The 24,472-nt window shown below is 35.3% G+C and overlaps 3 protein-coding genes across 6 annotated transcripts; all 3 read left to right on the top strand.

Moving 5' to 3' along the window:
- The first annotated feature begins 1,537 nt into the window (after positions 1–1,537).
- On the top strand, positions 1,538–6,420 carry LOC123912901 (protein NOI4). Its single transcript, XM_045963490.1, has 3 exons — positions 1,538–2,036; positions 4,766–4,954; positions 6,056–6,420. The coding sequence occupies exons 1-3, from the start codon at positions 2,031–2,033 to the stop codon at positions 6,098–6,100; spliced, it is 240 nt and encodes a 79-aa protein (XP_045819446.1). The 5' UTR covers positions 1,538–2,030; the 3' UTR covers positions 6,101–6,420.
- A 662-nt stretch (positions 6,421–7,082) lies between these two features.
- On the top strand, positions 7,083–9,880 carry LOC123915159. The gene is made up of 2 exons (XM_045966305.1): positions 7,083–8,917; positions 8,975–9,880. The coding sequence occupies exons 1-2, from the start codon at positions 7,083–7,085 to the stop codon at positions 9,672–9,674; spliced, it is 2,535 nt and encodes an 844-aa protein (XP_045822261.1). The 3' UTR covers positions 9,675–9,880.
- Positions 9,881–11,047: 1,167 nt separating this feature from the next.
- LOC123912898 lies at positions 11,048–24,463 on the top strand. 4 transcript variants are annotated; one of them, XM_045963483.1, is made up of 10 exons: positions 11,048–11,184; positions 12,311–12,371; positions 12,705–12,761; positions 12,856–12,961; positions 13,528–13,587; positions 13,832–13,897; positions 13,983–14,057; positions 14,190–14,264; positions 22,755–22,943; positions 24,048–24,463. In XM_045963483.1, the coding sequence occupies exons 2-10, from the start codon at positions 12,343–12,345 to the stop codon at positions 24,171–24,173; spliced, it is 783 nt and encodes a 260-aa protein (XP_045819439.1). In that variant the 5' UTR covers positions 11,048–11,184; positions 12,311–12,342; the 3' UTR covers positions 24,174–24,463. The 4 variants fall into 4 exon arrangements, with proteins under 4 accessions (XP_045819439.1, XP_045819441.1, XP_045819442.1 ...); XM_045963484.1 differs by lacking the exon at positions 11,048–11,184 and adding an exon at positions 11,639–11,776; XM_045963485.1 differs by lacking the exon at positions 14,190–14,264.
- Positions 24,464–24,472: the final 9 nt, after the last annotated feature.

The raw sequence follows: 24,472 nt of genomic DNA, 5'->3' as shown, positions 1-24,472 counted from the left end.
TAAATGTAGTTTTCAAATCTATTTTTTCCCCTTCACATTAAAGTGTTTTGGATTCTATTTTCCAAAAAGTTAACTATTTTGGAAAATGTTTTCCAACAAATCAAATATTTCAGAACGAAAAATCCAAAAAATTCTTTGGAAACTATTTTCCAAAGTGATTTTGGAAAACGTTTTTCGAAATTCCGTTATCTGTCAAATTTGATGTTCTAACTTGAATTTTCAACAGTCTCAATAATTTTTTAGTCAAAATTTTTATCAAACTTTGTCTGTATCTTTCTCAAGTTTCTCACATGTTTGTTATTTTGTTTTATTAACTCAGGCTTGCTGCAAAACATCATGCTCGTCTGCAAGTGTACATAACTCACATCCATCAACACAATTATATTTTGGAATATGTTTGGATACTTGATTAGTATTAAAAATAAAATAAAAAATGATTGAGACTGATGAAAAATCAGGTTAGACCAACACATTTGCGGTTTTGATCACGTATAGCAGGATGTCGAAAAATGTTTTCCAAATATTTGAATTTTGGAAAACGTTTTCTAAAATAATTAACTTTTTGAAAAATAGAATCTGAAACAATTGAATATAAATGAAAAAAAAAATGAAAACTACGTTTAAATCTATTTTGGAAAATAGATTTTGAAAGAATATGAATTTTGGAAACGTTTTCCAAAAATTATTTAAGAGGGCAAAATTGAAATTTCAAAGGGCTTGGAAGAAACATGGGGTTGGAAAGAGAAAAAATCATTTTTGTAGTAGGCTTTAAAAAAAGTGAAAAGACTTGTTTTAAAAAGGTTTAGCCTTATCTTTAACCTATCTTTGTTCAACAAATTTTCTAAAAGGTCCAATCCAAGGTTGTCCATTAGTGATGGATGACCATAAAAAAAACTTTTGATCCTTTTCCGATTCAAATAAAAGAAGATAAAGAGAATAATTTTCTTTTGCCATCATCTAAATACAAAATTAAAAACACGCGCATACACAACCACATTCTCACTATCACATTCTCAGCACGCATATGAATACTTTTTATGTTAGTTACAACAAGAATGACTATTTTGTGTTATTATGTTATTTACAATTTAAATGAGAATTATTATTTTTGCAAAGGTCTATACCGGACTAGGTTAAATGCCCATATGCATATTGGATCAGGTTACCCGACCCTTGAATTAACAAACAAACTATACGATGGACACACCCTAATTACAGTCGATCATTGCTCAATATGAACACATGGGCCCTCCGAATAGTTAGAGTCGACTACGAATGCCAATACTTTTTACAAAAACTTACCTATCAATATAACTCTCTCGGATAACACCACTTCAACCAATACAAATGAGGTGTCCTTCTCACCAAAGATCAAGCTTCATTGAGGTGCATTAACAACACAAGTTGCTTTCTTGATTAGAGCATATCTCTTTATATTATGCAGCACATGTTACTTGAGCTTGATGAATTGGTCTCGCATATCCTATCTTGATTCTTGACCACCTAAGATAATAATAGTCATGACAGCATTCACCTTAATTGAATTACACTCATAATCAAACATTAAAAAAAATCATCACTTTACCTTTTACATTATTTTATCGTAAAAGTTTCATTAGAAGTGACCAGTTGAGAAGCAAGATACATACACCCTTCCAAGAAAGAAAACAAAAGACATCATGAAACCAACAAACATACAACCCCGCACGTCGTTACCGTTTGCCAGCTCAAACTTCCGTTACTTTACCCAAACACTCCTCACTGTTTCACTTTCCACGTCACGGATGACGCTAAATTTAACACCAAATTGTACTTTCCCCGTCTAACACGTAACGCCGTTTTTCAAAACTCCGTTACTTTCTCGTTAGGCCCATTTTCGGGCCCAAATTCTTACACACTCTCTCTTCAACTAGTCGCTCCAAAGTCTTCTTCTTCACAACTCTCTCTCTCTCTCTCTCTCTCTCTCTCTCTCGGATTTTTCTTCAATTTTCCGTTTCCTTTTGTTTATTGGCGCTTTCTCACTCGTATTGATGTCGGTATGTGTTTTTATTTCCTTATCAATTTTTTGTTGATTTCATTGCTTTGGTAATTTTTTTCATAAATTTTCTTTTTGATTATTGTATTATGCTGATTATGTGATTCTCTAATAGCTGATTCGTGTTTTCATTTTTATCATTTTTGTGGTTAATTTAGCATTTTTAGTAAGAAGATTTTGATTTATTTATTTTTTATTTCTGGATTTTTGCACTGTGATCTTTACTCTTTGATTGTTTGAATTTAATGTTCACCGATTTGATGAAAAAAATTTCTTATTTTTATTGGTTAAGTTTGAAATTTGAAGACAAAACTAGTGAAAATTGATATATCAATTTATATTAGAAGCTCCACAGTGTGATAGATTATGATTTGTATTTATCGTTTAGCTCTTTTTTTAGCTTTAATTTGTTTTTTTAATCCTATATCAAAGCTTGTTTGCGTTGTGATTTGATCTTTAAATGGGTAGTGACAGAACAAAGTAGTTTTAAGATGTGGCTTTTTTTCGTGTGTAGTTAGCAATTTAGGTATTTTAGTTCATTTTTCATTGAATTGAGTGGTTAATGGAAGTCAGTTTATATATGCAGTTTAACTACTATTAAGAATTTATGATTTCTTTCTTTTTTTAAGCTGAAAATTCTATATAAGCTGTTTTGATAAACTATACTTTGAAGCTTACTAAAATAAGCTGAAAATAGCTTGTGCTTATTTTTATAAGCTCTTGTAAACACTTGTTTAAGTGTTTATGCCATAAGATAAACTCTAACAAGCTTTCTCAAACACCCCTTAAATTAATAAATCATGATGTGAAGTCTGTTATTAACTTATTAGTTTTATAGGTTGTAGATCAGATATTCTGTAATTTCTTGTCGATTTGTTTATTCCTTACTTGTGTGGATTCAAATTACAGAACTCTTACTTGTCATGTTCCAGTTCATTAAGTCTGCCCTTTTCTAATTTGCTGCCTAGAGTTATTGTATATAAAGTATGAATGTTAGTTATTGTTACTTAAACTAGTCAGTTTGAGCAAGCACTTTTTTCAGAATATCAATTTTATTCGGTAGGGTTACTTGGGCTGGGGGAGCGAATAACTTGAAAATAAGTGTCAGTGTAAAGGGAGCAAGGACACTTGAAAATCAAACAATAAAAGAGAGGCAAATCAACTAAGGAAAGCTTACCTTAATAATAGTTGTCCTGTTTATTTTTCCCAAATATTTGGATTTGGATTATGTGCAGTTGACTGCACTGCAGTCACTAAATTTGGACTGTCCGTCAAATATTTGAATGGTGTGGAAGTTGTTTCAATTTCCAAACTGGCAGGACTGCTCCAACATTCCCCATTATACCGAAGAGTCTAAATCATTTAGCAATGGAAGACTATTAGTCTCAATAACAACCAAGCCTTATCCCACTAAGTGGGGTCGGCTACATGGAACAAACTATGCCATAAGGTTAGAAAAAAGAAATGAGAACTTTGTATGTTTTGTGAACGTGCTGGAAATTATTTGCGATTAATTATAAGAAGTAGCATAGTCCAAACTCCAAGTAATGACTTGACCTGCCCTGCATATAGTTTAGTGAGCTGGCCTTTCTTATGCTTCAAAGTTTCCCACAGCAGAAGAAGGAAGGTTGGGTGGTGACTCTGGTGTATACGGATTAATAGAAATCGCAGAGTGTGGGAAGGTGTTGAAGAGCTGCCTGGTGCGGTGGTAGCACGTGGTAGACGAGTGCTTCATGAATAGAGCTGGGCTAGACACGAGAGGATACTGTTTCTGCAAATATTGGCCAGTACCAAGCCAAATGGATCAATCTTCTTGATGGACATGTTGTGTAATATAGACGTGGCTTTTCCTTGTGACACTGACAAGGTTGGCATTGGTATGTGTTTACGAGATGACCCCGGCAGGTTCTTAACGGTTAAAACACTATGGGTATCTCCGAAATTACTGGATTGTGTAGGGGAGGCTATAGCTCTACCACATTCAGTTTTGTGGACCATGGAGCTGGAGCTGGATAAGGTGATATTTAAAATAGCTCGCTGATGGTATTAACCACCCAAAGGCGGATGCTACCGAGTTTTGTGCTTTGATTGAAGAATGCATAAAGTTACTGAATGCTATAGTTGTAAAAACTCAGCTGTTGAATTTTCTAAGAGGAAAGCTAATGTGTATGCTCATACTTTAGTAGGGGTGACCACATCAGCAACTAATCCTCTGTTGTATTTAGCATATTATCATTGATAAAAGTAAGTAGTTATATTTTGGTAAAACAATGTAATGGCTTGATCTTGAGGGAGTTGTGGATTTTGAATTAACAAAGGGGGTTTGCAATTGGAAACAAGTTACTTGTTGGAGATTGAATAAGAATTTTGAAGGGCATTTACTCAGGCAGACCCAGAAGAATCCAGAGAAGCATTTCTATGGTCACACAGGGATTTTGGCTTCTATTTGAACACTAACTATTGCCTTTAATCAAAACAAACCATTTTACAGTGTTATGTTTAGTGTTCATTCTTCTATGCTTAATGGTATTTTGCACCCAACATCATTTTTTAGGCATGTATTTATCAAATTTTTGTTTGTATGTAGAGAATCTATTGCATAATTGGATTTCGTTTCCATCTTAATTACTTCTGTAGTTTATGATTTACAAGTTCACAAGCATAATAATGAATTTTAAAAGTTTTTTGAGTCTTTATTTTACATTGCCTTCTGTGATTATTATCCTACAGGACAAGGGTCGGCCACTACCAAAATTTGGTGAATGGGATGTCAATGATCCAGCCTCAGCTGAGGGGTTCACAGTGATTTTTAATAAGGCAAGGGATGAGAAAAAGACAGGTGGCAATCCTGAGTCACCAGGAAAGACTGCCACTGAACCTCAGAGCAAACCTGCAATAGATCCTGGCAAACCTCAGAATGTAAGATGCTCTCTAGTTTATACATATATAAAACTGACACACTGTTGTTTGTTATATGAGAAGCATTTGGAAAAACAGTTTAGTTAAGCACTTCCATAATTTATTGTGAAAAGCTTATTGAAATAAGCTGAAAATAACTTATGGACATCCTATGAGTTGATTTTCTAGTGTATCCATTTCCAAACACTAACATAAGCAGTTACGTCTTGAGATAAGTTATAAATAAGCTTTAAATATACTTCTTCAAATCCTTTTATTCTAAACATGAGATATTTGCCCATCTGAAGAGGTTAGTTGTAAGCTTGTGATAACGCTGATTGTGTGTATAATATGTTTTTTTAATGAATTAGTACAAACATGGGATAATTTTGTCAATCCGAAGAGGCATGCTTTAAACATTTTTGCCAATCCAAAGAGGCATGCTTTTAACTTTTTTGCCGATCCGAAGAGGCATGCTTTAAACTTGCAAAAATGCTGATTGTGTATGCATGTGCATTTTTTATTAAGTTGAGAAAAAATAGGATGACAATATAAGCATTTTAATGTGTATGATGACAAGATATGCTAGGCTAATAATAAAAAGAAAAATATGAATAAGAAGTTCTAGCCAATCAAATCCAAGATCTGTTAAAATCATGATTTTATTTATTTATTATAGCCTCTGTTGAGTGTTTTTATTTATTTATTGTATCAGTCATATCTAAAAACAGTAGTTTTACCATGCTTGAGGATCACATCTGGTACTCTAGAATTCAAAATTAAAATATATGCATTCCCATACATTATACTGTGCTTAGGATGAAGGTAGAAGGATTTATTTTCTGATTTATTTGACTGCACCTGATTATGTCTGGTCTTGGTGAATTTTAGTTGCTAGTCTAGCACTGGTAATTTGTTGACCTTTTGAATTTAGTCAGTTATGAAGTCTAAACAGATAATAACATAGGAAAAGCTTAGGATTTATGTTTTTTCTTCAGTAGTGTTTTGATAGTCAAGCTTAGACGTAATAATTCTTAAATACTGGTGGTGGAGCTGTAAAATCATTTTACAGTATATATGCATTTTACCTTTTTCTCACGAGTGATTTTACTTGGTTTCCAGAAAAAATGGTTTTGCTGCATACAAAACCCTCCTGCAGAATCATAACAAAGCTGGCTCAGGTGAAACAGAACAAACTATGTTTATGTGTAACTAGCTCCACAGTATTTTCTCAAAAGATAGGAGCTGTAGAGCCATAAGTGAATTCTACTGGAGTTTATATTCTGTGCTATAAAACTGAGCTGCAATGGGGGAAAGCAAAGAAGATAGTATTATTTATGTGTGTGTATCAATGTTATGGTTTATGATTAGGAGCCAAGGTTGCTTTCTGTTTTGCCTTGTCTTATGAGCTAAAGCGTTGTTTGTCACACTGTATTCCTTGTATTATCAAACAAGTCCTATTTTATGAATGCATTTCATTCCTTTGATTTTGTTGCCCATACTACAATGCTTGCAGTTTGGTACATGCTGTGCTATTATTGATTGCCATTACCTGCCTGTTTTTGTTCACTTGGAACTCTTCTTTCAAACTGGAAAAGAATGAAAAAAGTTATATTATATTATATTATATTATATTATAAATTGTTATAAAGACATGTCATGTTCTATATACATGTTGCATGCAAAAGTAGTGTTGCTCCATCTTAGTTCAAGTAGCCTGACTTGAACTTTGATAGAGACTTGAATCATGAAGTGGGCCTTGACTTTGGCCCAAGCCTAAGGTGTGGAAAGGAAGGGGGAAGGAATAAAAGAATGTTGAGGTGGCAAAGAATGCATGAGGAGTGCATGTGCTGCATCAAGAATTGGTTATATATATAGTGCTTAGTAGAAAGAGAATATTATTCATTCACGTATTTGGTTAGTTTGTTTGGATCACTTTCATAGTGATTTGGGGGCACTTAGTGCTTTGGGGCTGTTAGATTATCTCTAACAGTTTGTTACTCTGTTTTTACTTGTTTTCCATGTTCAAATAATTGTAATTGTTCATCCGTTTCCATAATACAGTTACACAATTTTCATCACAATCCATTTATATTTCTTCTTTAAGATCACAGTTCTATTAATTGGTCCGACCTGCCGGATTCAAATGATGGGAGACAGAATTGAACTGTTGGTTAAGAATTTGAGAGAAGTGAATTCAACGATGCTATTGCTATCAAAGCAAATGAATGAATATGAACAGAGACTGAAGTCATTTCCCCAGAGAGTAGAGATTCAGAAGGTGAATACAGAAATTGGTGATGATTCAGAGATGAATTCTGAATCAATGAAGAAGTCATCGGAGCAATTAGATCGAAAGTTTCCAGCAACAACTACGGTGACAGCATCAATCAAGAAGAATCACACAACTGTGGTTGAGGTGATGGAAGAGAATCACCAGGAGCCAAATAACAAAGTTAATTCAATGTTGAAATTGAACAAGGCGTCTAAGGGTAATGGAAAGGATTTCATCGTGTGCATTGAATCGGGAAAGTCGGAGAAGGGGAAGTCACCAAACACGAAGGTTGAGAGACAACGTGCACATAGCGTGGACTTGCGATCGCCGTCAAAACCACCGAACGTGGAGGTTGAGCCGCTGGGCTTTGATCAACCTACGAAAGTCCGTTCACGGCGAGAACCACCGGCTAAACCGCCAGATAGAAGCGTAGCTTTGGATAAGGGTGGATATGTGAGAGAGGGTGTAGAGAGAAGGAGGATACAAACGAAATTGCTCAGGCCACCATTTTCACCAGACCCGCCAGATGCCGATCGATTGGCAGCGGCGCTATCACGGCGAGCATCGCCGCATATGACGTCGTATCTGAACGGAGAAGGATATGAGAATTCGCGTGTCATCGCTGTGGATGGAGAGAAGGATCTAGAGATACCAAGGGTGAAAAGGGAATTTGCTAAGGTTGGTAACCATTTTAATCTAATGGGTCAGATACACACATCTCTTCCGTCCATTTTCCACCATAACAACTTATTACACGTGTTATCATCAGGTCAGTATTCCAATTTTCATGTGTCACCCAAGGAACAACCTTTACCACTTGCTATTGCCACGTATCCTGCTTACACAATGCAATCTGTTGATCTTACGGGTCAGACCCAAGTTAATATTTGTTTATTTTTTGAGATATTTTCCCTTTGGGCCAGAGTAAAACTATCCGGCTGGGCCCAAATCAAGAATAATAGCACTTGGGTTGAGGAAAAGAGTAACTCAAATATTCTAAGTCAAACAAGAAACTTCGTTTTTCCATATGAGTTTTCAGCTGAGTCCATTGCGTCTCATCATAAGTGTTTTCCATTTTCCAATTCGTGTTATGTTTGTAAGGAGGAATCCCAATCAATTGTCAAAATTCGAGAATTTGAGCAAGAGATTGTTGTGTACGGGTCAAGTTTACCTCTAGAGAAGTTTAAACAAGTGAGGTACAAGGGGTACCAAAAAGTAGCTATAATTTCTGCATGTGCTTTCCCTTTGTGCAAGTGTTTTGGAAGGCATATTAAGAGGTTTAGTGTGAAACTGGAAGTGGGTGCTCTTGACAAGGATGTGATTGCAATTGTTAACTCTTATCTCATGAGTGGCAATTGGGCTTTGGTGTTAGAGGGTTTTTATGACAAGAGAGTATGGAACTTGATAGCTTTTAACTTTGTAACGGAGAGTTTTAATTTGAAGGCACCAAATGAGAAAATTGTTGATGTGTCTCAATGGATGGAAAGTAAAGAGGTGTCACCAAAGACAATTAGGAACTCTTGGATAAATGAGATGAGTCTAATTTTATCATCTAAATTAAGGGACATGTTAGTTCTTTGCATAGAGGGCTTTGCAGTAGATGATTCAGTAAAGGGAATTGTTAAGCTATTGGGAATGAAAGAAAATGCAGCATTAACTATAGTGGATGCTGCAAATGAGCTTGATGGTCTCTTAGCTAAATATGTGACTGATGACATATTTTTTCCTCTGCTTGTAGCAGAAAGTGACGGCAGCATGGCCCCTAATGATGCTCACCGGTGGAGTGAAAATGAAGAGATGTCACCATATACAACAATGTGGTACTCTTTGATTAGCGAGTTTGCACAACAAGGAATGTGTTTGGAAGTGCTGAAATATTTTAGGAGTATGATGTTGTTGGTGCATATATGTTCAAGAACTTTCATGAGTTGGTTCATAGCATATGCCGATCCATTGTTGTTGTCAAATGGAAAGGAGGTGAATGGGTGCTCATTGAAATCTTTGGCTAATAGAAATCATTTGTTGTCAACTACTTTGATTGAGATGCTGAGACGATTTTGGAATACTATGATAGGGACTTTTGAAGAAATGAAAGCTGGATTTGATTGTGGGATGATGTTCTTGCATGCAATCATTTTGAACAAACAATGGGATCCAGAAGAATTCAATTTTCCTATGGCAACTACAACTGATGACTATTGCTGGGGTGACTTACTTATTTTTCCTGGATGGTTCAACTTTGTATTTGATAGAGGCAAGTTTGATGGATGTAAAATAAGTTCAACCTTGAGGACAAGGTTGTTTGAAGAGGTGGGTATTGATAGAGACTTGAATCATGAAGTGGGCCTTGACTTTGGCCCAAGCCTAAGGTGTGGAAAGGAAGGGGGAAGGAATAAAAGAATGTTGAGGTGGCAAAGAATGCATGAGGAGTGCATGTGCTGCATCAAGAATTGGTTATATATATAGTGCTTAGTAGAAAGAGAATATTATTCATTCACGTATTTGGTTAGTTTGTTTGGATCACTTTCATAGTGATTTGGGGGCACTTAGTGCTTTGGGGCTGTTAGATTATCTCTAACAGTTTGTTACTCTGTTTTTACTTGTTTTCCATGTTCAAATAATTGTAATTGTTCATCCGTTTCCATAATACAGTTACACAATTTTCATCACAATCCATTTATATTTCTTTTTAAGATCACAGTTCTATTAAACTTTAACAATGAAGCTTACAAAATTGAGCTTCTGGTATATTTATAAAACTAAAAGTTGTGTAGGTATAAACAATCATAATTCTTTGTAAGATGCATTTTAAAGTACAACAACACAGATATTTTATTTATTACAAATCAATATATCAACATAAATTTTTGTGGTCACATCATATTAATTTTTGTAAAATACACTTTTATTTAGTAAAAGTTCAAACATAAAATTGAACTTTTTAAATAATAAATAATATTAGTCTAACATTTATTATTTGTGCCATATCGCATGGATACAGACTAGTTTAGAGTAGAATCATGCTTACTAGTGTTCTTAACTTCTTATACACTAATTAAGAAAATAAGGAAAGAAAATTTTCTATTAAAAATAATATTCTTCACATTTTTAAAATGTCAATTACCTTTTTTTTTTTTACTCAATTTGACAAATTTTAAAATACTTTTACTTTACTCTCTCGATTTCTTTTGAAGTGTCGTTTGAAAATCGTACGCACTATTCATGTAATTTACTTTGACCATATTTTTTATTAATATATAAAAATAAATGTCACCAACATATAAGATATTGTTCAATAACTTTAAACGAGGATTTTAAAAATATAAAATTTTCATTTGTACGAGTTTTAAGCTATGAAGCACTGAAACATCTATGATTAGGCGTGTTGCGGTGTCCGACAAGTGTCGGTGTCAGACACTTGTATGACACTCGTCCGACACATGTTGGATATCTCATATCGGTGTCGGAAAAAATTCAATTTTTCCTTTAGTTTGACACTCCTTTGATCGGTGTCCGACACCTATAAAACACTCGTATGACACGTATCGGACAAGTGCCCCAAAAAATAATTATATGTAAAAACAATAATATTGATCAATGAGGGATCGAAGACATTACATTTTGATTACGATATTTTTAGTTTTTTCGATCGTAGATGAATAAATAAAGATAAAATAACTTGTTCAACCTTTTTTTTTAATTACTATCTTGTTTTTAACCTTTTTTTTTTAAAATAACTTGTTCAAATTAGATTTACATGTATATATTTTAATTCTCAATTTATATGTTTTATAAATATGTAGTCGTGTCGGGGGGTCCGTGTCCGAGTCGGTATTTTATAGATTTTAAGTTTTAACCACCGCTTTGGTCACCGTACGAGACAATCAACAACACCATTTCTGCTCCTCTCTTCACATTCTCCTTCCCGGCTCTTCATTTTCGCGATTGGAGCAACTCTGTCGACGAACTGTAGCTAGTAAGTTTGCTTTGTTGCTCATTTCTGTTGTCGAATATATCTCCGCTTCTGTTTAATGTTATTACCATTTTTTCAGCTTTCATCTATTTTCTACATTTGCTTCATTTTTTATTTATTTATTTTCTGTTTATGCATATTCTGTTTTTTTAACTTTTATTGTGCTTAATTGTACTTTTTTTTGGGATCGTAGACGAAATGATAAATATCATAGCTGATAAGCTAGTTTATAGCGGATGAGCTTATAAACTAACTTTTAACTTATAGCGAAAAAGCTAGCTGATTGAATTTGTAGTGTTTGGTAAAATTATCGGTTGAACTAACTTATAAATATGAAATGATAAAAAAATATGTTTAATTAATATTTAATATTTTTCAACTAAGATGACAAGGGTAAAATAAGCTATAAGATATATGTCAAGCTACTTGAAATAACGTTTGAAAAATAAGCTATAAGCCAGTAAAATAAGCTATAAGCTTTTTTTGAAAAACGTTTACCAAACATGTCTTTTTTGGTCATATGAGCTTTTAAGCTATAAGCTCAAAATCTGGCCTTACTAAATAGAGCCTAAGTCAACGGTTCTTGACATGTATCGTAAGTCTTTTTTTTTTTTGTGTCTATATATAGGGCGTTGCGCCATTCACCATGTGTTTATGGATGATTTTTGGCTTGCTTCCTTATTCCGCAATACTGACAATGATTTTTTTTTTTAGGCATACTGACCATGGTTAATGACCGGATGTTTTGATATTACTTGCAGTTATAGTTCCATATTTAGATTCACACTTATGTTGCTTGATATGAGTATTACACAAGCTTGTCACACTTTATATACTATCAATAGCTAGTATTGCTGAAGTTTCATTGTTGGCATAGTTTGTGTTGTTGAAGTTTTGTAACATGATTGAAATTTGTGTTATGCCATGTCTCTCCATAATAGATTGAAATTCCTAATTTCCCGTAGTTGTGTTATAGAGAATTGTAGTCATTTTGTTTCGTTTTTTAAGTTGTTTCGAAGTTAACTGCATTGTGTGTGCTTGAAGTTGGATAAAATATGTGAAAGTGATAAGAAAAATAGAACTTTGTAATATTTGTGCTTATTAATTTATGATTTTGAATGGTTTTCAGGTAGCAGCAATAACTTTGGCAAAAACTAGGGGATGAAGAGGAAGGGGAGGAACAACATTTTGTGAGACACTGACATTTTATTATGTTTTTTGGGAGACTAAATTTGTTTTATATTATATTAAATTAAATTATCACATTCACTCTGAATTTTTTGACCTGACTTAATATTGGGTAGAGGTATATCAGTTAGAAAATTTCTATGCAGTTAAAGTAAGGAGTGAGCGACATAATGCATTGTTGTTGATAGTAACTAATTGGATTATGACTTTTAGGTCCAATACTATTATTGGCTCTTTGTAGCGTTTTGTTTGATTTTAAATTGTTTTTGAAGTTTATGTGTTCATTTCTATTTATATAATTGGTTATGTTTTTGTTCTCCTTTATTTCTTGCTAGGCTGCGTGAGAAGAATGGGCAGTTTAAATTCTTGAAGCAAAGCTGTGATCCCTATTTGTGAGTTTTAAACGTAATGGTTCTTTTATAGGTGGGAGAAAGATTTGTGAATACATAATTTTATTCAGAATGTTTATTTTTTCTTGTCTTGTAGATGTATATGTCAACATTGTTTATTCAATGAAAATAATGTTATGCGTCGTGGGCCAGATGGACGGAAAAATTTATGTAATGCATGCGGTCTCTTTTGGACGAGAACGGTTAGTCATTTTGCTAACAAGTATGGTTTCAACGAAATGCTTGGTTCAACTTCTGTACATATTTTGTAGTACAGCAACAATAAAAGTCTTTTTTACATTTGTTGGAGTTGGCTGCATAGGTCAAATGGTGTTAATTGTTATTGTGTTATGCCAAAATAAAAGTCTTTTGGATATGTCATATAGATTTGAAGTAAAATATTGAATATCTGATGTGCAATACTTTTTTCTTTTATATCAATCCTTTCCTACACGATAGAACTTTATGGCGTAGTTTGATCTATGTAGCCGACCCCACTCTGTAATCTATTCCCATTCATTATCTTTCATGGTACCATTTTTATGTTTACGATTGGGACTATGGGAGCTCCCTTATTACGTTTTAGCAGCGGAAAGTTAGATGTTTTGTTCTATCTATATGATGTGCTTGTCGCATACTTTATGCTTCCTTTTTACTTAGCATTTTTATTCCTGTTCACCATACTTGTTTGCTGCATTCTCAATATTTTTTATTGTCCACATCTTGCAAATATAACAATCTTTTCTGAGTCTTTTTCTTAACTCTGCAGGGGAAGCTTAAAGATCTCAGTAAGGGACGAGGAAATCTTTCTATTGATCAAAGTGATTTGGTATGTAAGACGGAGTGTTGAATGTTTTCTCATGATTTATTTTGTAATTGGAAAGCCAAATGCAAATGCTTAGTGGGATTAACTTTGCAAACAATTTTTTCAAAAGCATTTCAAAACAACCTAACCCCCTTATTAGGGGAAAATAAACCAATTCATAAGTTTTGAAATAGCCTTACCTGAAAGTCTCCATAGCTCAAATCATTAGATTCGTTTAATTTCATCACTTGTAACGTTATATATGCAGGATCCTCTTATTGATGTAAACGTTACTGTTCTTGAAGGAGAATTTCCTGTCATCCAAAATGAACAAGTAAAACTCTTTCACATATTGCTAATTCATGCTTAGATCGCACATGTTGTTCCATTTGCATAATTTTTTTATGGCACATGTTCAGGGTATTTCTGAAGATCCTTCCAAGGCCATTGCCGCTGAAGGTTCGAATAATCATGCATTATACACCCGTGATGAGGTAGTTTTAAATATTTTTTTCCTTTATTCTTTTAATCCAATTTGGAGTTTTCGGACACCTTTTCTTGGGTATTGACAAAACGAAAGCTTCTATGAATTGTTTATGATACTTTCTACATGGGTATTTGTTCAGGAATTGCCTGAATCTTTAGAACACCTAACAAACACTCTAGGAATTGATCATTCTTCAGAAAATGACGATGAGCAGGTCAAATGATGTTATTGTGTTGTACTTTTGGTCCCTCTATTTTATCACACTCACAAGAATAGTCGCCTTTTTTTTTAGTTGAATTTTTTGGTCGCTCAAGTATTGCATTTGTTGCAATTTTGGTCTCAACCCATAGTTTTGGCCAAAAAATGGTTATTTTTGGCTCCAAAAGTGGTAATTTATTGTCCCAATTTTCATTATGAATAGAAAACACCACTTTTGAGGTCAAAAATCACCACTCCTGGGACCTAAAATCACCAGTTTTGGGGCCAAAAATCTGAATTAGGACCAAAATTGCAACAAATGTGATGTTTGAGGGGCCAAGAAGTTCAACTTTGTTGGTGTTTTGATTGGCTACATTTTGCAAAAGCCAACCAGCCAGATGCTGAACTGAGATGCTGTAGCATTATAGTACAGCATACTGAAGCTCTGTTTTCGTGCAGAATTTTTATTTCAAATCTGAGTCAAGATTTGCTTCAATTATATATTCAGGCACGTGCGTCTAGGCAAGACGAGACTTACTCAGCAAGTTTTATTGAAGTCGGTCAAAGGAAAGTGATTTAAAACAAAAATATAATTATATTATATTTTTGGCGTTTTTTTTGTTTGGTACAACATGAAACAAACAAATTATATTTTTGAAATTAATTTAGGGTTGGGCCGCAATTCTCACAGCTGTACAAGTCTGAAGACCTAACTTGGACATCAAGACAATTGAAGACTATAAATATGTGAAGCCTCAAGCTATTTTATTCATGTATTCTAAACCGTGTTCTTTACAAAGTGTGAGTTTTTAGGGTTTAGAGTTTGTGTCTTTTGTCAGCCTTTCTTGTATCAATTTGATGCAAGTTTAGGACTGTGTTTTGGTTGTTAATTGTAAGCTACTCCTAAGCTTTGAAGCACGGAGTTAGTGTGTGTGATTCACTCATAAGCTTTTAAGCAAGAGTGTGGTCTAGTTTCTAGGAGAGTGTCTCCATCTTGATTATTATTATTGACAGCAACATGGTACGTGTTGTTAGAGGGAATTTGGGACGGGGTCTCATTATCTAAGAGGTTCTTAGATAGGATTGCACGGGTAGTGTCTAGGCGATAAGTCAAGTACCGGGTGTTGGTCGAGGGCTTTGAACTAGAGCTATTATAGTGGATTCATTCCTGGATTGGTATCCCCCAGAGTAGGTGACGTTGCACTGAACTGGGTTAACAAACGATCTGTGTTATTTATTATTCTGTCGTTTATTGCTTTATTTTATTCAGCGTCTGTCTTGCTGCAACATATGCTATAGCATCTTGTGCAGCATTGTGTTCACTGCGTGCCAGATTTCAATTGGCATCAGAGCAGGCACCCTTTCTGGTTATAGGGTGAGCTCCAGGGAGAATGTCTGGCAACATGGACAAAGAAGGAGGGCTTGTAAGCAGACCACCGCTTCTAGTTGGTGTCTCCAACTATGATTATTGGAAATCACGCATGATTGCTTTCCTAAAATCTATGGATAGCAAAACTTGGAAAGCTGTTCTGAAAGGATGGGACCCCCCTGTGGTCATGGACAAGGATGGAAAGCCAACACTTGAACTAAAAGCTGAGGAGGACTGGTCTAAAGAAGAAGATGAGCTTGCTTTGGGAAACTCAAAAGCATTATATGCATTATACAATGGGGTAGACAAACACATCTTCAAACTGATCAAAAAATGTGTCTCAGCCAAGGAAGCATGGAAGATTCTTGAAACTGTTCATGAAGGTACTCCTCAGGTAAAAATGTCCAAATTACAGATCCTTACTACTCAGTTTGAAAATTTACGTATGAAGGATGAGGAAACAATTCAAGATTTTCATATGACTATTCTAGATTATGATAATCAATTTGATGCTTTGGGGGAGAAAATTCCCGAAGAAAAGTTAGTAAGAAAATTGCTCAGATCTCTTCCAAAGAAATTTGATATGAAAGTCACAGCTATGGAAGAAGCCAAAAACATATCTCAGATGAAGCTGGATGAACTGGTTGGATCACTCCAAACTTATGAAAGTGTTGTAAATGGAAGAAGTGAAAAGAAAAATAAGAGCATTGCTTTTTCATCCAAAAATGATGAAGAAGATCTAGAAGAGGATGAAGAATCTAATGAAAGTATCTCTGAAGCTATGGAGTTGCTGGGAAAACAGTTCAACAAAGTTCTAAAACAAATGGACAAAAGACCCAGACCAAATTCTAAGAATGATGCTCCAGGCACTATGCGCAGCATTGTGAATCAAGGAAAACCTAAGAGTGATGAAAGGTCAAGCTTAAACAAGAATATTCAATGTCATGAATGCGAGGGATATGGTCACATCAGACCTGAATGTCCAACATATCAGAAAAGAACGAAGAAAGGACTAACTGTCAGTTGGTCTGATGATGATGACTCAGAAGATGATACAGCATCTGTGACTGCCAAACATATCTCAGTCTTAACAGGTACTATTACATCTGATACAGAATCTTGTGATGGAGAGGTAACCTACGAAGAACTTGCTGATTCTTACAGAGAACTCTGCCTCAAGAGTGGAGAAATATGCAAAGTCATTGAGAAACAAAAGGTAACCATCAATCAATTGAAGGCAGAAAAATTTGAAAATATATCAAAGATGGATGAGCTCCAGAAGAAGGTAAATTATCTATCCTCTGATCTTGATGAAGCTAAGGAAGTCATTGAAAAATTAAATGCTGACATTTGGCGTTTGAGAAAATTCTCTGACATGTTGTATAAAGATGATGATCATCTTGATAAACTTCATAAAGCTGATGGTCAACTAGAAGAAATCTTAGAGAAAAATGTTCTAAAGCCTAAACATATTGGACTTAGTTATGAGAATGTCAACAAACACAAAGGTTACAGCCCAGATCTCACGTACATGCATCCAAAAGAAACTCATAAGCGAAAGATGCCTCAACAGATGCTACAACATCATAAGCAGCATCCCTTGTCAAAGAACAAAAGAAAACATCACTCTTGGATATGTCACTACTGTGGCAGAAAAGGGCATATAAGACCTTTTTGTTACAAATTGTTTGGATACCCTAACAGGCATCATCAGCCTAAACCAGTTTCCACAACTGCCTCCACTCAACAAGAATGGAAACCTAAAGGTAAGAATGTGAAGACCAGTGATGATACTCAACTTGAGAAGAAGATTACTGCTCTGATTGCTCACACATCACTTAGAGCTTCATCAAGGGAAGACTGGTATTTTGATAGTGGTTGTTCAAGACACATGACCGGAATTGAAAAATTTCTTGTTGATTTAAAGTCTTACTCAACTAGTTTTGTAACTTGTGGTAATGGTACTAAAGGAGAAATTGTTGGTATAGGGGAGCTCAACAGTAATAGCTTGCCTAAACTAAGCAATGTGTTGTTAGTAAAAGGATTGATTGCAAATTTAATAAGCATCAGTCAATTATGCGACCAAGGGATGAAGGTAAACTTCACCAAGTCTGAATGTTTGGTTACAAATGATGAGGGTGAAATTTTGATGAGGGGCGTCAGATCAAAAGACAACTGCTACTTATGGGTTCCCCAAGAAGAGGCAAATGTGTCGACATGCTTAATCACGAAAGAAGATGAAATAAAATTGTGGCACCAAAAACTTGGTCATCTCAACTTAAGAAGCATGAAGAAAGCTATACCTGAAGAAGCCATCAAGGGCTTGCCAAATCTCAAGATCGAAGAAGGAAGCATTTGTGGTGAATGTCAAATTGGAAAACAAACCAAGAAGCCACATCCAAAGCTGCAGCATCTTACCACTACCAGAGTTCTACACATGGATTTGATGGAACCTATGCAAATTGAAAGCTTAGGAGGAAAAAGGTATGCCTATGTTGTTGTAAATGATTTCTTTAGATATACCTGGATAAATTTTATTAGAAAGAAATCAGAGACCTTTGACGTATTCAAAGATCTATGTATTCTACTTCAAAGAGAGAAAAACAATGTTGTGAAAGATGATACAGAAGATGCTACAGCATCTATCCTAGGTAGCATAGATTCTGAATCTATTGAGGAATTCAAGAATGATACAGAGATTACTATACCTGAACCAATCTTTGCTACTTCAAAGAAAGGGTCACCCATTCGTACTCAAAAGAATCATCCTACAGATCTGATTATTGGTAATCCTAATCATGGAATTACTACTAGAAGGACACTTGACTTAGCTCCTAATGCTTGTTTTGTTTCTAAGTTTGAACCCAAAAATGTGATGGAAGCCCTTACTGATGAGTTTTGGATAAATGCTATGCAAGAAGAGCTAAATCAGTTCAAGAAGAATGAAGTTTGGGACTTAGTTCCTAGACCAGAAAATACTAATGTGATTGGTACCAAGAGAGTCTACAAGAACAAGTCTATGCTAGAGGGGTATTGTGATGCTAATTGGGCAGGTTGTGCAAATGATAGAAAAGGCACCTCAGGAGCCTGTTTCTTTTTAGGCAACAATCTTATATCTTGGTTCAGCAAGAAACAAAATTGTGTATCTTTATCTACAGCTGAATCAGAGTACATAGCTGCTGGTAGTAGCTGCTCCCAGCTATTATGGATGAAACAAATGTTGTTGGAGTACAATGTGGTACAAGATGCTATGGCATTGTACTGTGATAACCTTAGTGCAATCAATATTTCAAAGAATTCTATCCAACATAGTAGGACGAAGCATATTGATATTAGGCACCATTTTATCAGAGATCTAGTTGAAGAAGGTATTGTGACTCTTGAGCATATTGCCACTGAAGAACAACTGGCTGACATTATTACTAAGGCTCTAGATGCGATCCAATTTGAAAAATTGCGAGGCAAACTTGGGATTTGCCTATCTGAAGAGTTATAGCAATTATTGCAAGTGTGGCGTGCAGTTTTCTCTTCAACTTATTTAGTAATGCACGCTGTTATGGGTAATGTTGAAACATCTGAAGATTTGGTAAGAATTGTGTGTTTGTTGATGATAAGGATGTTTCTTGTGGTGAGAAAGTATTTGTCAGAGAAAGTTATGTGGTGTTCTCCTCTGCTGTGTTTAACATTTGTTGGTAATGATATTAGCGCTCCAACTGAGGTCAAAGATGACTCTGTGTTGGAACATGTCAAGAAGAGTGTTCCTGAGAAAGATGTTGCACATGATGCTACAACATCTGCAGCACGGGAAAATTTGGATAACATTGTTATACCCGAGTCTCCAGATAATGTTATTGTTTCTAACAAAGAAAAGGGTTCTGAAGCAACTACTACTGATAATGTTTTTGTTCATCATATCTATGTGATCCCTTATGTTGATGATAGTGGTAAAACTATGTATGTTCCTTTGAATGTTGATGAATCTGCTGAGAAAGATTCAAATGTTATTTATGTGGACAATCTCAACCTTACTGAGAGGACTCCTGCTTGTAGTACTAGGAGGTTAAGGAGCAATGCTGGTAAAGGTGTAGATGTTTCTAATGTTCCTGTCAAGACTGCCAAGGAAAACAAAATCTATAGTCTTAAAAGACAGTGGAGTAAGATTACTGGGCCCTCTGAGCCAAAGAAGAAGCTTTTGTGGAGGAAGACTATTTCCTCTAGTAATTCAGAGTTTGAGGAAGACCAACATGCTACTGCATCGCCTGCAGCATCCTCAAAGAAGTCTGTGAAGAAAAAGATGATCCCTCAAGATGTATTCCCTGTACCCATTGACAACATTTCCTTTCATTGTGTTGAAAATGTTGACACTTGGAAGTGTGTGGTAAAGAGAAGGCTTGCTGTTGAGAGGAATTCAGTGAAGAATTCTCACAATGCCAAGAGCTTGTTGATCTTATTAATGAAGTGAACTTGATGAGAACTGTGACTGGGCTGGGTAAGTGCTTTGAGATGCTTACCAAAGAATTTTTGTAAACATAGGAGATGACTGTGATGATCCTAAAAGTCCAGAATTTGGGAAAATGTTTGTTCATGGAAGTATGCAAGACACTCACTGGAAAATACGTTCTCCTGAACAAGATTGCAGCAGCCAACTAGGCTCCAACTACTCATTCCAATATTGTTGCTACAGGTTTGGCTCGGTTTATATATGTTGTAGGGACCAGATCACCTTTTGACTTTGGTTCTTATATTTTTGATGAAACTGTTCTGCATGGTAAGTCATGTGCTGTGAAGATGCCTATAGCCTTCCCTACACTAATGTGTGATATTGTTCTGGCACAACATCCTGGCATCTGTACTGAGGCTGATAAGAGAGGTTGTGATTTGTCTTTTTGATTTTAGACTGTTTGAGTAACACATGCTGCAGACTGTGCTGCATCATCTGTCAATCTGTCATCTGATGTTTTGCCTATAAAGCAAATGATTGTTGACCTCAAGGTGTTCTCCAATGTCAATCCTGGTGTTCTTAATGATATTGCAGGTGGTGATACTGAGGTAGAGGAGGAGGACTCTGACGCAAGTCCTTCTATGTGACCTGCTTATGCTTTATTTGCATGTCCTTTTGGATTTTAATTTGTGGGCTACGCCCTGATGCTCTCTGGGTTGTAACATGTACAATCCATGTCTTTTGGCTCTGATACTCCAGGTTCTCTTTGCCATAATGGTCTGTAATATGCACTTTATGATCTCTTATGCTCTGATACTCTCTGCACTCTATGTTTCTCTATGCTCTGATAACTCTGTGGAAGTCTGTACTTTGCTCCTATTCTATGGTAATGACTTTAGTTGTCAGAATTTATGGCTAAAAAGGGGGAGTAATATGTTGTGCATGATGTGATGCATAATGCTATAGCATCTAGTATAGCATGTCTGTTCTATGTGATATGCAAGTTTTGAGGGGGAGTGAATGTTTATGCATAAATTGAGGGGGAGTAGGTAGAATTTATTTTTCTACTACTTTTAATATGCATGCTTATATAGGAATTTATTTTTCCTATTCTCTGTGGCGCTACTTAAATTTTAAGGAGTTTATTTCTCCGATCTTGAATCCACTATGTGAGAGTTTATTTCTCTCTATCTGTACTTTGAGGCTAAGATGTGTTATGTTCCGCTGTTGCATGCCTCTGATGCTTACGTGCTAGCTATCTATTCATCTGATGAATTCTTTTACTTTCTTTCCTAGTTGTGTGCGTATGTTGACTCGAAGGAAAGTTCAAATAGCTTAGCATCGTTCTACTTTCTTTCCTAGTTGTGTGCTTATGTTGACTCGAAGGAAAGTTTAGACTGTATCTCTCTATGCACTGGCCTAAGGTTGTTTTAGCCAAAATTTGCCAAAGGGGGAGATTGTTGGTGTTTTGATTGGCTACATTTTGCAAAAGCCAACCAGCCAGATGCTGAACTGAGATGCTGTAGCATTATAGTACAGCATACTGAAGCTCTGTTTTCGTGCAGAATTTTTATTTCAAATCTGAGTCAAGATTTGCTTCAATTATATATTCAGGCACGTGCGTCTAGGCAAGACGAGACTTACTCAGCAAGTTTTATTGAAGTCGGTCAAAGGAAAGTGATTTAAAACAAAAATATAATTATATTATATTTTTGGCGTTTTTTTTGTTTGGTACAACATGAAACAAACAAATTATATTTTTGAAATTAATTTAGGGTTGGGCCGCAATTCTCACAGCTGTACAAGTCTGAAGACCTAACTTGGACATCAAGACAATTGAAGACTATAAATATGTGAAGCCTCAAGCTATTTTATTCATGTATTCTAAACCGTGTTCTTTACAAAGTGTGAGTTTTTAGGGTTTAGAGTTTGTGTCTTTTGTCAGCCTTTCTTGTATCAATTTGATGCAAGTTTAGGACTGTGTTTTGGTTGTTAATTGTAAGCTACTCCTAAGCTTTGAAGCACGGAGTTAGTGTGTGTGATTCACTCATAAGCTTTTAAGCAAGAGTGTGGTCTAGTTTCTAGGAGAGTGTCTCCATCTTGATTATTATTATTGACAGCAACATGGTACGTGTTGTTAGAGGGAATTTGGGACGGGGTCTCATTATCTAAGAGGTTCTTAGATAGGATTGCACGGGTAGTGTCTAGGCGATAAGTCAAGTACCGGGTGTTGGTCGAGGGCTTTGAACTAGAGCTATTATAGTGGATTCATTCCTGGATTGGTATCCCCCAGAGTAGGTGACGTTGCACTGAACTGGGTTAACAAACGATCTGTGTTATTTATTATTCTGTCGTTTATTGCTTTATTTTATTCAGCGTCTGTCTTGCTGCAACATATGCTATAGCATCTTGTGCAGCATTGTGTTCACTGCGTGCCAGATTTCAAACTTTAAGGAAGGGGGACTATTTTCATGAGCGTGATAAAAGAGTGCAATATAAATTGTTCCCTATAGATTATTAGCAACTGTGTTGGATATCTTTAACATCTGCCACTACTGTGGGAGATTGAATAAGATTTTACACAAGCAGACCCAAAAACATTTCTATGGTTAAAGTGATTTTGGTTTCTATTTTAACACTAACTATTGATTTTAATAAAAAATATCATTTCAGTGTTATGTTTGGTCTTCCTACAGGAAAAAGGCCGGCTACTACCAAAATTTTCTGAACGGGATGTCAAAGATCCATCTTCAGCTGAGGGGTTCACAGTGATTTTTAACGAGGCAAGGGATGAGAAAAAGACAGGTAGCAATCCTGAGTCACCAGGAAAGACTGCCACTGAACCTCACAACAAACCTCCACTGGATCCTGGCAAACCTCAGAGTGTAAGATTTTCTTGTGTGTGTGTGTGTCTGTGTGTGTATATAAAGCTGAAAATAACTTGTGGACATCTTATGAGTTAATTTTCTAGAATATCCATTCCAAACACTAACATAAGAATTTATATCTTGAAATAAATTCAAATAAGCTTTACATAAACTTTTCCAAATGCTCCTATTAATCTAAACACGACATATTTTTCCCTTCTGAAGAGGCTAGTTTTAAGCTTATAAAAATTATTACTATTCTTGAAAGAAGTCATTGATAAGAGAAAGTAAAATGGACATTAGATTGATGAGAGAATCGTATTATATTAAGGGGCACATGAGGCTTATATAGCCAATGAGAGGAACAACTAACTAGTGTAACTAACTAACTAACTAACTTCTATTTTGGTGTTAAAACCGTGGCTTATTTTTGAATTTTTCTTGTCTTTGATGAAGAATGATGATCAATGTTATTGTTGTTGTTGTTATGTAGAGATGAAGGCAAATGAATTTAATTACCTGTCTTTGAAAAAGTTGCAGTTGTATATTTTGTGATTAATTTAAGATTCAAGTGGTTGATGTTAATATTTTTTTTACTAAGTGTTGATTTTGAAATTTTAATGAACTTTGTTGTGTTGGAAAATATTTTGAAGGATAAACTAAGTATTAAGCATAGGGATTCTTTGTTATTTTAGTTTTTTTTTTCTTTCTTAAAACTGGATTCGAAGTGGAAAGATGTTTGAGTGAAGTTCTCTTTGTTTTGGCCTTAGGCCGTGGGGATGCATAAGGTGGGAGGTCAAAATATTTCATGACTTTAGTGTTTAAGCCATGATGTTTTGTAAAACACCTTGTAAGCCAAAGTGCCTTAGTTTATATTCTTGAAGGAGTGTGTGAAAAGATTATCAAAGAAAACAAATTCTTTCTCATTTTCATAAGGTTAAGTGTTTGGGTGAAAATATGTGTTGTTTCTAAATGCTTTATGAGTTTTGTTATATATATATATGTGTGTGTGTGTGTGTGTGTGTGTGTGTGAGGTTATAATATATGTTTAATGTTTGTTTTTGATGGTACTGATCCCTGTGTTTGTGTTTATGTATGTGTTTGGGCTGATCGCCACTTCAGCCGATGAAGAGCTTCACATTTTCAGAGACTTCGGTGACGATAGAGTCATTGTTGTCATTTCTCGATAAGGACATTCCATCTACCTCAGAGGTAGACCACACTTCAGTTGTTGGCGTTTCTCAATAAGGACTTTTCGTCTGCCTCGGAGATGGATCTTTAGGAGTCTCGGTGTGTAGGTGGTCACTTTTTGAAGTTGACTGTGGTGGAATTCTTGGTATGATATGTTTGGATGAATGTGTTATGGAATTAGGGGACAACACTTTTGGAGCATCTTCTTCTTCTTCTTCTTCTGGGACTACACCATGATTATGAGTATCTTAGGTGAAGGTATTTCACAGCTTAGATGTTTTTCTTTTTTCTTCTGACAACACTTTTTTTGTATATATTGAGGTAATTCGGTATATGACTTTTTTGCATTATAATTT

This window comes from Trifolium pratense, linkage group LG3, assembly GCF_020283565.1.
Source record: "Trifolium pratense cultivar HEN17-A07 linkage group LG3, ARS_RC_1.1, whole genome shotgun sequence".
In the NCBI taxonomy this organism is placed as follows: domain Eukaryota; kingdom Viridiplantae; phylum Streptophyta; class Magnoliopsida; order Fabales; family Fabaceae; genus Trifolium; species Trifolium pratense.
Note: the sequence above shows the minus strand (reverse complement) of the source record. Positions and strands in the feature narration are given on the sequence as shown.

What these genes read in the sequence shown, in the direction of transcription:
- LOC123915159 (XM_045966305.1), top strand. Translation starts at nt 7,083, where the DNA reads ATGGGAGACAGAATTGAACTGTTGGTTAAGAATTTGAGAGAAGTGAAT. An exon ending in CTCTTAGCTAAATATGTGAC is followed by an intron (nt 8,918 to 8,974) that starts TGATGACATATT and finishes CATGGCCCCTAA; the next exon opens with TGATGCTCACCGGTGGAGTG.
- LOC123912898 (XM_045963483.1), top strand. Translation starts at nt 12,343, where the DNA reads ATGAAGAGGAAGGGGAGGAACAACATTTT. An exon ending in AAGGGGAGGAACAACATTTT is followed by an intron (nt 12,372 to 12,704) that starts GTGAGACACTGA and finishes ATTTCTTGCTAG; the next exon opens with GCTGCGTGAGAAGAATGGGC. An exon ending in CAAAGCTGTGATCCCTATTT is followed by an intron (nt 12,762 to 12,855) that starts GTGAGTTTTAAA and finishes CTTGTCTTGTAG; the next exon opens with ATGTATATGTCAACATTGTT.
- LOC123912901 (XM_045963490.1), top strand. An exon ending in ATCCTGGCAAACCTCAGAAT is followed by an intron (nt 4,955 to 6,055) that starts GTAAGATGCTCT and finishes CTTGGTTTCCAG; the next exon opens with AAAAAATGGTTTTGCTGCAT.